This window comes from Podarcis gaigeae, assembly GCF_964106915.1.
Source record: "Podarcis gaigeae genome assembly, chromosome: 17".
NCBI classification, from domain to species: Eukaryota; Metazoa; Chordata; class Lepidosauria; order Squamata; family Lacertidae; genus Podarcis; species Podarcis gaigeae.
The window spans coordinates 506073-519308 of NC_139694.1; the positions used below are offsets into that span (position 1 = coordinate 506073).

General features: G+C 43.4%; 1 protein-coding gene across 2 annotated transcripts in view; it reads left to right on the top strand.

Annotated features, from left to right (window-relative positions):
- The window catches only part of CFAP91 (cilia and flagella associated protein 91), a 30864-nt gene that overhangs the window by 784 nt on the left and 16844 nt on the right, over positions 1-13236 (top strand). For both annotated transcript variants that reach the window (XM_083718787.1, XM_083718788.1), the window contains exons 2-11: positions 1758-1834; positions 3213-3370; positions 5346-5429; positions 6008-6064; positions 7231-7412; positions 9242-9419; positions 10593-10750; positions 10865-11047; positions 11304-11443; positions 12681-12797. In XM_083718787.1, coding sequence (XP_083574913.1) covers positions 1758-1834; positions 3213-3370; positions 5346-5429; positions 6008-6064; positions 7231-7412; positions 9242-9419; positions 10593-10750; positions 10865-11047; positions 11304-11443; positions 12681-12797 — 1334 coding nt within the window. The remainder of the gene's footprint in view (positions 1-1757; positions 1835-3212; positions 3371-5345; positions 5430-6007; positions 6065-7230; positions 7413-9241; positions 9420-10592; positions 10751-10864; positions 11048-11303; positions 11444-12680; positions 12798-13236) is intronic.

Sequence of the window (13236 nt, forward strand, 5' to 3'; positions counted from 1 at the left end):
CATTTCCTGCTTTAAAAAAAAAGTTGTCACCAATGATGTTTCAATCAATAGTTGGAACTCATGTTAGATCACGTTGGTCTTTGCCACTCCCACCCGCTGCCCTAGGTGAGCGCTGCAAAGTGGAATTTGTGGTTTTTTCTTGCTACCTTTACCCCTCTGCCCCAATGTGTTGGCTGCAAACATCAATTTACACAGGTAACTACGGTATGTACCTGTTTTACTATGTTTAGGCATTTCACTCCCCGTCCCAATGTGATTCCTGGAAATGCAAGTTGGCATGGGATTTTATTTTCCCTATATTTATCCTGTTATTGCCCCCCCCCCGGGAAAGTCATTTGGGAAGCTATTATTTCCACCAGTTTTTCTGACGCTTTGACACATTTTGACATTTAGCTCTTACCGTTCCCTCATCGATGTGGTTGATGCAAGCAGTAATCAATATTATTTACCTGTTTTCTTTTTTTGTATCACAGCCTTTTAACAGCTCCTCATCCAAATCAGCAGGAAAATTATGATATTTCCTTCCAACCTTTTTTTATTGTGGTAGCACATCTGATTTGATTGATTGATTGATTTAATTTCTATACTGCTTAATATATTAAAATTTTCTCTAATTGGTGTACAAAAAACTGAAGCAACAGAAAACTTAAGCAAACTATTACATTTTTAAATGTTACATTAATACCAAGTTTTGCACACACACACACACACACACACACACACACAAATTTATTTTCCTTCTGAAACATCTCTCAACCTCTGGGTTCTCACCCAGGGTCCAAACAAACTCTCAGTTCACCCTTGAAAGTCTCTCAACAAGAAGAGTTTGTGGAAACGGCAGACATCACCCTAGTCTCTCACTCTAGACTTCCTTTACGTGGGCAAGCCCAAGGTGGATGGTACTTCCGCAGGCTGCCCACCGCTGTGTCCCATTCAGCTGCACACTCGACAGCCAGCTCCAGGTATAGCAGGTTTGTTTATTTTTCTAAGGGGCCCAAAGAATGGGAAAAGGTACTCCCCACACTCACAGCTGTTTCTTCAGCTGGACACACACGCACCCAACATGAGTGCTGTAAACAGCATCACCACCTTTTTATTGTGGCATCCCCGTCTGATCCTCTCCCCCTGCCCATGTGGTTGCTGGAAAAAGGAACTTAAACCAACTATATTCCCCAATCTTACTTTATTTTGTTTAGATGTGTAGCTCCCCCCTTCCCAGCCCTTAAACACCATAGTGCTTACACAGCAAGGGACACACTAAGTGCACCTCTCTAAAAATAGGAAAACAATGGGAAGTGAAACAAACATTTGAGCAGGAGTGTCACATAAAACAAACCCAGTGCTTAACCCGGTTCAACTATTATAAACAACGTTCCCCCCACCAGCCAGATGTGCCACAAGGAAACTAGGAGGGGCTAAAAGGTGCACGCCTCTTCATGTTCCATGGCAGACGTGGCACGGAAAGGGTGAAGAAAAGAGGCTGCCATGAAGGGCAGGGGAAATCAGGGGTCAGCCCTGTGCTCTCCAGACTCCAGGTGAGCGCTACCATTGCCAAGGCGAGCCTGAGTCAGTCTTGGTGTCTGCCGTGAGGCACTGTAAGCACTCGTTGGTAGCAATCTTTCATCTGAGTCACCAGTTTCAAAGTGAAAGAATAGCCGGGAGGAAGGAGAAAGGTCTTATACGTCATCACTCAGCCTAATATTCCTTCATAAGTTTAATGAAAATGTTTCTATTGACTGTCTTTATATGTGTTTTAGATCCATTATATACACTTTCAAGTGAGAGAGACCATGCCCAAGCAACTGCCCAGTCTCATCTGCTTCACGATGAAATGGTAGGTGGTTACAGCCTTTCAACAGTTCTTGCAGAACGGTGCTCTCATATTTCTATGCAAAATACATTTGCTGGATGGCTTTTCAAGTTAATGGACTATGCAGAGATGGCGAAGCTGGCACAAAAATAAGAGGTCAAAAAGCTGAGATCTTTGTTGAAGAGTAGAGGTTCTTTTCGGACTGTTAGAGGGAAAAACTACAGCCAAATGAAATTGTGAGCAGGATTTGAATAATAGGCAAGGGAAGTAGAATAAATCAGTGATAAATATAAGTTATAATACAGTAGAATATAAATGGCAGTTATGGCAGCAGATAAAGAAGCACAACAGGAATAGAGATGTAAGGATGGGAAGTCAAAATGCAAGAAATTATTATATTGAAAGTCAATTGAATATTGTCAAATTTTGTGTAAAAAAACTAGTAGAATTATTTTTAAAAAATTAAAAAATACATTTGCTGAGAGCTGAAATTGGAAATATACTTCATAAGCAGAGAAACAGCTTTAAAGACAGGGCATTATCTATACATGACACCAGTACTGATCTGTATCATTTTGCCCACCCACAGATTTTGGATCAGGGCTGGCAGGAGATAATTGCACCAGCAAAGGCTGCCAATCTGCTAACACTGAGGGACACTGGAACTATATAACTCTTTATATATAAAATTGTTACAGAAAGATTTTGGAATAATTACATGGACTTTAAATAAAGGCAGTAACTGCCCATGGCTACTGTGAAACATTTATTTTCAGATTCCCTTGTAATTTATAGTGTAAACCTAAAAGTGGCAGTTGATTCTCTGTGGATACACATTGGTAATGTTTGGCAGTGAATGTGTTTATTTGTCTACTATACATTACCAGGGAGAGAATTTCCAGAAACAATTGTTTGTATCCTGGAAAGTCCTCTCTCATCAGTGCAGCCTTGTGTCTGTTATTATCTAAGAAGTTAGGCATAGGAAAGCTATGACTAAAAGGAAGAAGAAAAAGGCACTAATTTAATAAGCACCAACTTCTGGATTCAAAAGGTTTTGCAGCTCTGACCAGGCCAGGGATGCAAAGGAGCAGCCACTGCTTGATTTGAAGCCAGGCTGCTTGATTCAAGCCCATTTGCAAAGGGACTTTTTTTGTTCAAGGCAAAGGATCAACTGGAAGCACAGTTAGAGGGCTTTCCAATCTGTCCATTAAAGCTGGCATCCAGTGGTTGACAAGGAGACAGCCCTGCCCATCTGTCAAGTGGTCAGCGGTAGCAGATGAGCTCAAGATCCTGGTTATTTCCCAATATTTATGTTTCCACACAAATACTAGCTCTGTGATGTTATTCTCCGTATATTTACCTACAATATTTGCCTTTTCTATCTTTTTTCCATATAAAAAAGAGGAAAGTGCCAGCATTTAAAACCATGTTCAGTAACCTGATTCACTATCCGCCATACTCTATGCAACTAGAAGAAATAAACCCTGTTCCCCCGTTCATTGACCGAAGATGGAGAGGAAGGGCAGAACGGCGCATTGAGGCTCTTCAGAAGCTTGCTAGGTAAGGGCCCTCCGGAGTTGTAAATGTTTTTTGGAAACGACTGTTTAGCCTTAGTTACATTTCCCCACAAAGTAGGTCAGCCCTTGGCATTAATGTAGCTTAGCCCTAATTCCATCTAAAATATGGCTGCAGAAACAAAGAACCATTTCTTACTTTAATTTATTGGTGTGGCTCATTCACTTCAGTGCTGATGATGGTCAGACTACCCATCTCTTTGCCATGATCGCAAACTTCACGTACAGCAAAACTTTTCAGATGGTGGCTCTAGGAAATGGCCAAATGGAGGTATAACCAAATGGCATAATTTCAAAGTTGAGGTCATGTAGCTTTTCATGCACAGTATATTTTACTGCAATGTATGTAGTGCAGCACAGAAGCTTTTCTCACCAGTTTCACAGACCTGACAGCCCTGGTTAAGGATCCTGCTTCATTTTTCATCCTGCCGCATTTGGACAGAAAACCCAAGAAAGCCAGATATGCAATATTTAAAGCAATGGAAACATAGGAATCTGCCTAATACTGAGACAGACCAATCATTGGCTTGTCTAGCCTAAAACTGATGACATTGACTTGCAGTGTAACAACTTCAGACCAAAGGGAAGATGTCAGTGGTTGAGGTTTCTGACTGATTTCAAGGGCAGCCCCACAGATAATGCATTATAGTAATCAAACCTGGAGGTAACAAGAGTGAGAATGACTCTGGTGAGGTCTGGCCTAATTCGGAAAGGGTATAGCTGGCAAACCAGCTGAAACCGAAAAAAGGTACTGCTTGTTACTGCTTCTATAATTAGTGCCAATTCAAGGGCCCACCCCTAAACTTTTAGGGCAGGTGTGGGGAAACTATGGAACTGGCAGATGCTGTTGGGCTCCAAGTCCCATCAGCTCCAGCCAATGGTCAGGGGTGATAGGAATTGTAGTCCAACACTGGGTAAACCACAGGTTTTCCATCCCTATTAACAGGGAGTCAAAGCCCATAACATGCTGCACACCTAATTTCAAGACTGAAGGACACTAAATACCAGCGCTTCATTCTTGCCTGGATTGATTTCCATTTCAGCCACAAGTGACAGAGTTTAGTGTTTCTGCTGCCTCTCTGAATATGATGCAAGTGTGAGAGGGCACTAGGTGTCACTAGCATAATGTTGGTTCTGTAGCTTCAATCTCTGTGCATCTTTACCCAAGAATTTCAGCTAGAATAGATGGTGAAAAGCACGAGGGAAAAGACAGAATTCTGTGGGTCCCAATGGGGGCTGTGTATTAATCTCCCAGTGCTGCTTTCTGAGGTCTACCCTCGGGAAAGAAGGTTTTTTTTAAAAAAAAAAAAGAAAGGTAAAGGACCCCTGACAGTTAAGTCCAGTTGCGAATGACTCTGGGGTTGCAGTGCTCATCTCGCTTTACTGGCCGAGGGAGCCGGCGTACAGCTTCCAGGTCATGTGGCCAGCATGACTAAGCTGCTTCTGGCGAACCAGAGCAGCGCACGGAAACGCCGTTTACCTTCCCGCCAAAGCGGTACCTATTTATCTACTTGCACTTTGATGTGCTTTCGAACTGCTAGGTGAGCAGGAGCAGGGACTGAGCAATGGGAGCTCACCCCGTTGCAGGGATTCGAACCGCCGACCTTCTGATCGGCAAGTCCTAGGCTCTGTGGTTTAGACCACAGCGCCACTCGCGTCCCTCTAGAAAGAAGTAGTGCCTTTTAAAAAGTGTTTTGCACACCCAGAGAAGTCCAGGACAATCAAGAGGGTCATACTTCCTCTGTGCATCTTGAGACACATCTCTGACCATCTCTGGGTGACCAGGGCAGGTTCCATCCCAACTTTGGGCCAAAAGTCCCATTGAAAATGATCTACATAATAACCAAGGGAGTCTGGAACAACTCTCCCTCCAGGAGATTCTTAGGCAGGTGCCCAATTTATACATTGTATTCTAGCAGGAGATATCAGTTTCTTACCACACCTTCTTTTTTAAAAATTAGATCTCAACCGTCACTTCAGATTCCAAGAATTGAATATGAAGATCCTGATGTTGGTGGAAGGAATCGCTGGAAGTATTTTGAACGGTGGGCACTGAACAGAGCAAATCATACTCGATTGCAATACGTGTTTTTATCATGACCAAATAAATGAGTATTCCACCAAAATATGTGGAAAGGACATTTCTGTATTTCAGTTTCCCAAGGCATGGGAGTGTCTTGATCATATCATTTGATTTCATGTGTGTGTGAAGGCTGTCAATCACAAGAAGCACCTCTTGTAATCTATATCATGTTAGACACCCCCATGTCTCCATCCAGGCAAGGAAGAGGCATCACCAGAGTTTGAGGACATGTTGCAGCCAGGAGGGCACAGAGCAGGACTTGCTAAGGGTGTAGACTGAGCGGGGGCACGGCTGGGAGAGTCTCATGGGCGAGATAGAAAGGCCGGAAGGACCACAAATTGGCCCTCAGAGGCATCTTAAGCAATATCCTACCTCTAAATATGAGAATAGTGACTGAAAAGTGTCCATTACAACTGCAAGGTAGCTGAATAATAAGCTTGTTAATGGAGCAGACAGCCTAGGAGAGCTGTGCTAACTGAGGAAATGTTCTGCTTGTTTCCTTCCCTGAGTTTGCCTAAACTCACTTTTCTCTCTTTTCAGACCTTTCATCCCATTTCATAAGCCGATGCCACTAAATGTTGTCTATGCAATGTCCAAGTAAGTAATGATATGCTGGCCTAAGTTTGTTCTCACATGGTGATCCCGTTGTTTTTCAAGAAGCTGCTGTTTCTAGTATTGAAAAGTCCAAAAAAGAAAGGAAGGAAGAAACTTTCCCCCGTAGGAGAGGGTTGGCTGTTCTTAGTTATCTGATCATTGGTTGGTTGGTTGACTGACTAAATGATTGGCAAAGATAAGGAGGGAAACATAGACTTCCCAATCCCTATAATGACCCTGTGAAATGCATGCAGGTGCCAGGTCCAGTTCACAGGTCCAGTTATACCTTGACAAATTAGAAAGCAAATTTCTGTGGGGTGGGGGCTTCAGGTAATTTGGGGGGTGGGGGTGGGAGGGAGTTGTGCTCCTTCATTAACTGCTGGAGGAGTGTTTTTGCTATTCTAGTTTCAGGTAGCACTTCCTGGAAAAGCTACAGTGGCACATCCAGAGAGTTTCATACTATATTATGACTGTAAAAGTTGTATAGCAAACAAAAAGAAGCTTAGGTCTCAACAGATTGTCAGTGTGGTGCAATGCCGAGAGTGGGGGACTGTGACCATAGAGACCGGGGTTCAAATCTCTGCTTAGCTGCACTTGGGTACTCTCATGCCAACTTTCCCCAACCTGATACTCACCAGATGTTTGGGACTACAATGCCCATCTTCTCCAGCCATTGGCCCTGCTGGCTGGGGCTGAAGGAGAGTTGTAGCCCCCCCCCCCCCAAAGCATCTGGAGGGGAAGAGGTTGTGGAAAACTGTCTCACTCAGAGAAACTACCTCACAAGATTGCTTTGAGGACATTGTACAGCCGTACCTCGGTTTTCCAAAGTAATCCATTCCAGAAGACGGTTCGAGTTCCGAAACGTAGAAAAACCAAAACTTCAGTACAGAAAACTCAATACGGAAGCTGTGTGGCATGTTTGACTTCTGAGGCATATTCAAAAACCAAAGAATTTACTTTTGGGTTTACAACGTTTGAAAACCAAGATGTTCATCAGCGGAGACATTCGAAAACTGAGATACCGCTGTACATTGGTAATATAAACATGCGATAAACAAGGCAATCAAAAAATAGTTTGTTTTTTAAAAACAACAACAATGACCTTAATTACCTTTTAAGTGGGTGAAAACATTTTGAAATGCATTGTTTTGCTCTCCTTTGCTTTTTAGGCCAGAGGCACACATTGACAAGGTGAAATCCAGGGACAAGCCAGCTTATCTCATTTCACGAACTGTGGGTACCCAGACGGATTATCGGGATGATGAAGCTCAGACAGATCCCTACAGCCCTGAATATGTGGTGCCTCCAGGTTCCATCCCTGAGCTCCTGACCCTCGTCACGCTGACCTGGGGTGAGTTGAGCAAGGACTGATGATTATATGAGAGCTCTTTCCAAACGGCATGAAGCAAAGACACAATTTTCTGAATGTTAGAAGATGGGTTTGCTCCCACATTCCACAGACGAAATGGACCCAGTTCCCTGATCTATTACCAGAGCATTTGAGTTGGTTATAAATTCCTCAGTTAGGGTCAGCAGGTTTTTAGCAGTTCTAGTAATGCAGAAAAAGCTAAATCTTTTGCATTGTACATTGATTTTAACTTGTTAATAATTTCAGGCTTCTTATTCCTGCCTGTGCTAGTGGCTAAAGGAAGATTAGTACTTTGTCCCACTGATTTCAGTGGAACTCAATTTTAGTTGGATGTGAACCATAGTATTGGGCCACAATGGAAAGTTCCTCCAAATGTTTTTGTTATTATTGTTATGTTTATTTGTATGCTGCTTTCTCATAATTATGGTCAAGACAGCTTACAGAAACAGTAAATGAAACGACAATATATAGATATTTATAAATAAGAACAACCAGAAAAAATACACATCTAGCTTACAAACCTTTCACTAACAAAACCAAATCCCGAAAAATATCAGTAACCGAAATTGCTGCTGGCATCCATCTGCCTGGAGATACAATGGAGTGTGCCTCCAGGGATGAAGTCAAACTGCTGTGTTAGCAGTGACCTCACTGTGGTGCAGGTCTGGGCGGTGTGTCTGGGGGTTCTGGGCTGCCCAGAGGACAAAACCCCCATCTTGGCCTTGCTGACATAGTCCAAAGAAAAGCAGAACAATATGTTTGACACCAGCTTGGCTGCAGGAGTTGCTGAAAGGAAGTGTATAAGGTGCCATCCAGTGCTTTTTCCGGGGAAAAAAAGTTTAGAGGTACTCTCATTTTGATTCAAGAAAATCACCATTTTATAGTTCAAATCGGGAAAAATAAATTCAGTAAATGGACAAAAGTACAAAGGATATGCATTACCTCATATTACACAGCTGACAGCTCATAGTAACTTCCATTACTTCCAAATCTCCCATTAGATTCACACAATGTTAAGCGTACCCCTGTGTCCCCCCAGAAAAAAAGGACTGGAACTCTGACTCTGACTCTGCTCTGGATTTGTGGAGGGTTTACTCCTCAGCCTTTTCTTCTGAAGGTATCCTGCAAATCAGTGGGCATTTAGGATCAAAGATTTCATTCTTCTAGATCAGCTGTTTGTCCGAGGCGGACAAGCTCCATCTGTCCAGTAGCACATTTATACTGTATTTATATTTATAATATTTATATTTATATTTCCAGGGCAGCTTACAACAAAACACTATTAAAAATACAGTGTATAATAATTAATAACAATAAAAGACAGCTATGGAACTACAACGTTCTTTATATCAGAGTTAGCATTAAACAATTTACAACCCAGAGTTAATGCCTAATTAAAAAGCCTGACTGAATAAAATGTTTTCATCTGGTGCCAGATTCAAAGTCTATCAAAGCAGCAGCAGTACAGAAGGGCAACAGAAAGTGCAAATTGCATTTGTCTTAATTAACATTACAGCAGCAGAAAATATGCTCACATCTTCTGTTATCCCAACTACGTACAAGCGATGACCAAGCAGCCTCTCTATTTTATTGGCCAAGTTCTGCAGGAGAAACCTGAGTCTTATCATGATTACTGTAATGAGAGCACCTGCAGTTTAGTCACTTTTAAAAAACACCGGCTTTTGGCCACCCCAGAAGTGGATGTGTTTTTCATACTTCCGTTTAGGCAGCTTTTTGCGTTGTGGTTTATAAATTATATCACATTGGTAAAAAATAAGCTATACGCTCTTATTGTTTCCTGCCCTTTGAAGGACGGGGCCTTCCAGCAACCCAGGCAGAAGTGGAAGTGATTGAACGAGCCCGAGAAAAGCGTGCCTGGGAGGCCACGCTCCCCCCGCTCAGCGATGCCACAAAGATTGCAAAGAGGCGGAGGATGATGGAGGAAATGGAGAGGAAAGAGTGGGCCTTCCGGGAAGTAGAAATAGAGGAGTAAGTCTTTAATTTTTACCTTCCTGTTTTCGTAGCTCATGGCCCCAAGGAATCTCTGCTCAAGTTCAAAACAAGCAACAAAACAGGTTCTGAACAGGAACAGTAACTTCAGGAGACCATCGCTTTAACCACAATTCAAAGTGTTGGTGCTGACCTTTAAAGCCCTAAATGGCCTCGGTCCAGTGTACCTGAAGGAGCGTCTCCACCCCCATCGTTCAGCCCAGACTGTGAGGTCCAGATCCGAGGGCCTTCTGGCAGTTCCCTCTCTGCGAGAAGTGAGGTTACAAGGAGCCAGGCAGAGGGCCTTCTCGGTAGTGGCGCCCACCCTGTGGAACGCCCTCCCATCAGATGTCGAGGAAATAAACAACTATCTGACTTTTAGAAGACATCTGAGGGAAACCCAGTTTAGGGAAGTTTTTAATGTTTGATGTTTATCATGTTTTTAATATTCTGTTGGGAGCTGCGCAGAGTGGCTGGGAAAACCCAGCCAGATGGGCGGGGTATAAATAATAAATTATTAGTAGTATCATCGTCATTGTTATCATCATCGTATCCATGATGGATAAGTTAATGGTCCTCCATGTGCAGGTTTCCCTAGAGATTAGTTTCCAAACTGGGCCATAGTTAGTGGTATACAGTTGATTTAGATTCTTTGTCACCATGAACCCTAGATACCTAAGTTTGGTATGGCGTACCAGGATTTGAAAACCCTCATCATATCTGATTTGCCAAAATGAAATTTCAGGCCTGCCACCTCTTGAAAAGACCTCATGGGCTCTTGACAACCAGGTACTTCTTTTTAATTAGCGGGAAATGTTTGTGGGCATGGCCACATAGCTGGCAGGCTGCGTTTATTTGATTGGGTCATTGGTTCTGCAAGCCATTATAAAAGGTGCATGATAAAAATGTGCACTGGATATTTGGAACAAAAAAGGAGAAACATTTGTTATAGGTAAATCATCTAAATCAGGCTTCCTCAACCTCGGCCCTCCAGATGTTTTTGGCCTACCACCCCCATGATCCCTAGCTAGCAGGATCAGTGGTCAGGGATGATGGGAATTGTAGTCGCAAAACATCTGGAGGGCCGAGGTTGAGGAAGCCTGATCTCTATAAGGATGGCAGTAGTGTTTGAGATCTGTTGAACCCTCTTCTTTTCCTATTCTTTTTTTGAAGATTGCAAGAAGTTAGACTAGAACTCTTAAAGGCTCTGCTGAGGAAAAGGGAAGAGAACCGCAACGAACTGATGGTCAGTCGCTTGGATGCTCACTGGTTTAACCTCATGCAAGAAAAAGAAGAAAAAATTAAAAAAATTCAGCATGAACATATAAAAGGTAAAGGAAATGTAATGGAGTAGAAAGTCTATACCACTGTCTGCTTTCCCAAGCTATAGAAAGCTGATACATATTTTCATTTAGATGTGTATCTTGTCTGAAATTCCTTCTCAGCAATCCGAAGACTGATAGCCAAGGGGAAAAATGTGGAAGGAAAACTGGATAAAAGAAATGTCATCAGGGACTACACTGAATTTGATTCACAGCCTTATGCTCCTCTATCAAGAATTGGCTACTTTCCAGACAATAGAGCCGACCGTTTCATAGTGAAGAACCCCTTTCTCAACACCTATCAAGGTCAGTCATGCTAAGGAAATCTTCTAGCCCATTTTCCCTTTTCCTGGACACATGTAAGCTACAAAGGACATGCAGACTTCATCTCCTTTCTGTTCAGGGGAAGGTCAGTTTCAGGTGCTCTGTTGTAATCTCTGTGCCTGACAAGGCCACATTGGATCAAAGTGAGTCATTCTCTTTCATCACAATTCCAATTTCTCTCTTCTTCCGGCACTTCCGCTTCCACCCCACCCCAATGCTTGCATTCTCTCTTTCCTAGGATTACTTGAGCTGGAGGCATCTCTTCCTGACTCCGTCACTCAGCCCCGAACTGAAACTCCCAAAAGGAACACCACCACTAAGGATGGGTTTATTAAACGGTCGGCTAGACTAGAATTGGAACTGGCACAGGTTTACCAGGTACAGTGCTTTATGTGAGGCCATTGCAACTCTTCCTCCCTGAAATCTGTCTCTTACTTTGCTTCCTGAGCACCACCTTTAGGCCATTCTAGGCAAGAAAACCGTGTGCTGAGGCATAGGCGCCATCTTGAGTGTCAAGGCTGTGGGAATGTTGTGGAAAGTAGGAGAGGATATATCCCTCCTCACTCAAGCTAGTGAGTCAAGGAGCAGAGCACATTTCCTTGTACATTTCAGGAAGCAAGTTGATGGATTCGTGAGAATCATTTAAGTTAACCAAACCAGTCTGGATTGTTCCTGGTAAATTTCCCCTTTATTTCCCTCTTAAAAATAATAACATGACAGTCTTCTTTAAAAGTAATGGTAAAGTTTAGTTACATTCAGTTCATAGTAGTATCCTGAAGGCAGACTTTAGCTTGTAGTTACAGTTACATTTATAGAGAAAAGAAGTCTGAGCTAGGCCTGTAAGGATGAGCCATGTGGAAGGATAAGCCATGTGCGTCCGAAAGAAAAAAATGGGAAAAGGCGAAAAGAGGAAGATGGCTGCGTCACTAGCCCTTTTGTAGGGTCTGCTGGAGTCTCACCCATCTACCTGGTCACACACAGGGGGAGGAGGCTCCAGAGCAGGTATGACAAGAATGCCTTCCTGTCTGGAGCAACATTCCCGTGTGTGTCTACTCTAGGTAACAGGAATTATATTTGACTGCTTCAGTGATGATACATCCCACAAATGGCACCCACAAAATTTTTACTGTGAGTGCCTGGCCGGGCTACCAAACATATTGTGTGCTGCGACAGGGCGCTCCATCTGCCCTTCCACTGCGGCAGCGACATGTGACGTCATGCAGGTACATGACATCACACACACACACACACACACACACACTGGGCCCCCACAATGCTGGGTGGAACCTGGCGTGCCTGTGCTGAGGAGAAACCGTGCCACCTATTTTTAGAGGTTGCAGGCTGCTATTCAACTTCTCTTGTTCCTTTTACCTTCATACCATCTTTCTTCATTCTCTTCTCCTTTCTAGCCTCCCCTCATTATCCCATTACTTTCTAGCAGATTGGGGAAATATGTGAAATGAATAGTGCCAATGTTAGACATGGACCAGCTGTTATAAATGTTTTGTACTACTGAAACAGTTTTTTGGATGAATTAAGAAAAGAGAAATAGTGAAGAGATGCTCTTTGGGTCACTTAGGTCTAGTTCCTCCGATGCTACTACCTTCTTTTCCAGATATTGCAAGACAGAAAGAAAAAGGTTAAGGAGCCGCGTAAACCACTTCGTTTCCTTGAGAAGATATCAAAGATCCCCACTCGTCCTCCCACTCCAACACTGGAAGTGCCTTCTCTGGTAGGGGGAATATTTCTGACACTCTGAGGGGCCTTGGCCTATCTCCAAGGCGGGCTGCAGTTTTGGTGTGGGTGGAGGAAGATCAGAAAGGCAACAGGTAGAAATATTGACAGGCAGACAAGGGTCAGAGACAAGGGCGGAATCAGACCAGGCAGAAGATCAAGTTCCAAGGCACAACAGGGTTGGAGAGCTCAGAATCAAGTGGCAGGTCAGAGGCAGGCAAGGGCACAACCTGACAAGGTGATGGTGTGCCGGGAAAGAAGGAGAGTGGAGGCCACTGCAAGTGCTTGCTCACCGTCCTCCCTGAGCTGGGCAGCAGCACTGGAGTGGGAAAAGGGGACATTCTGGGATCAAATCAGAAGCTGGGGAGGCTTCTGTAAGTCCGGGATGTCCCAGGAAAGTTGAGACACTTGAAGGATATGCTAGAGTCCTCCTGATC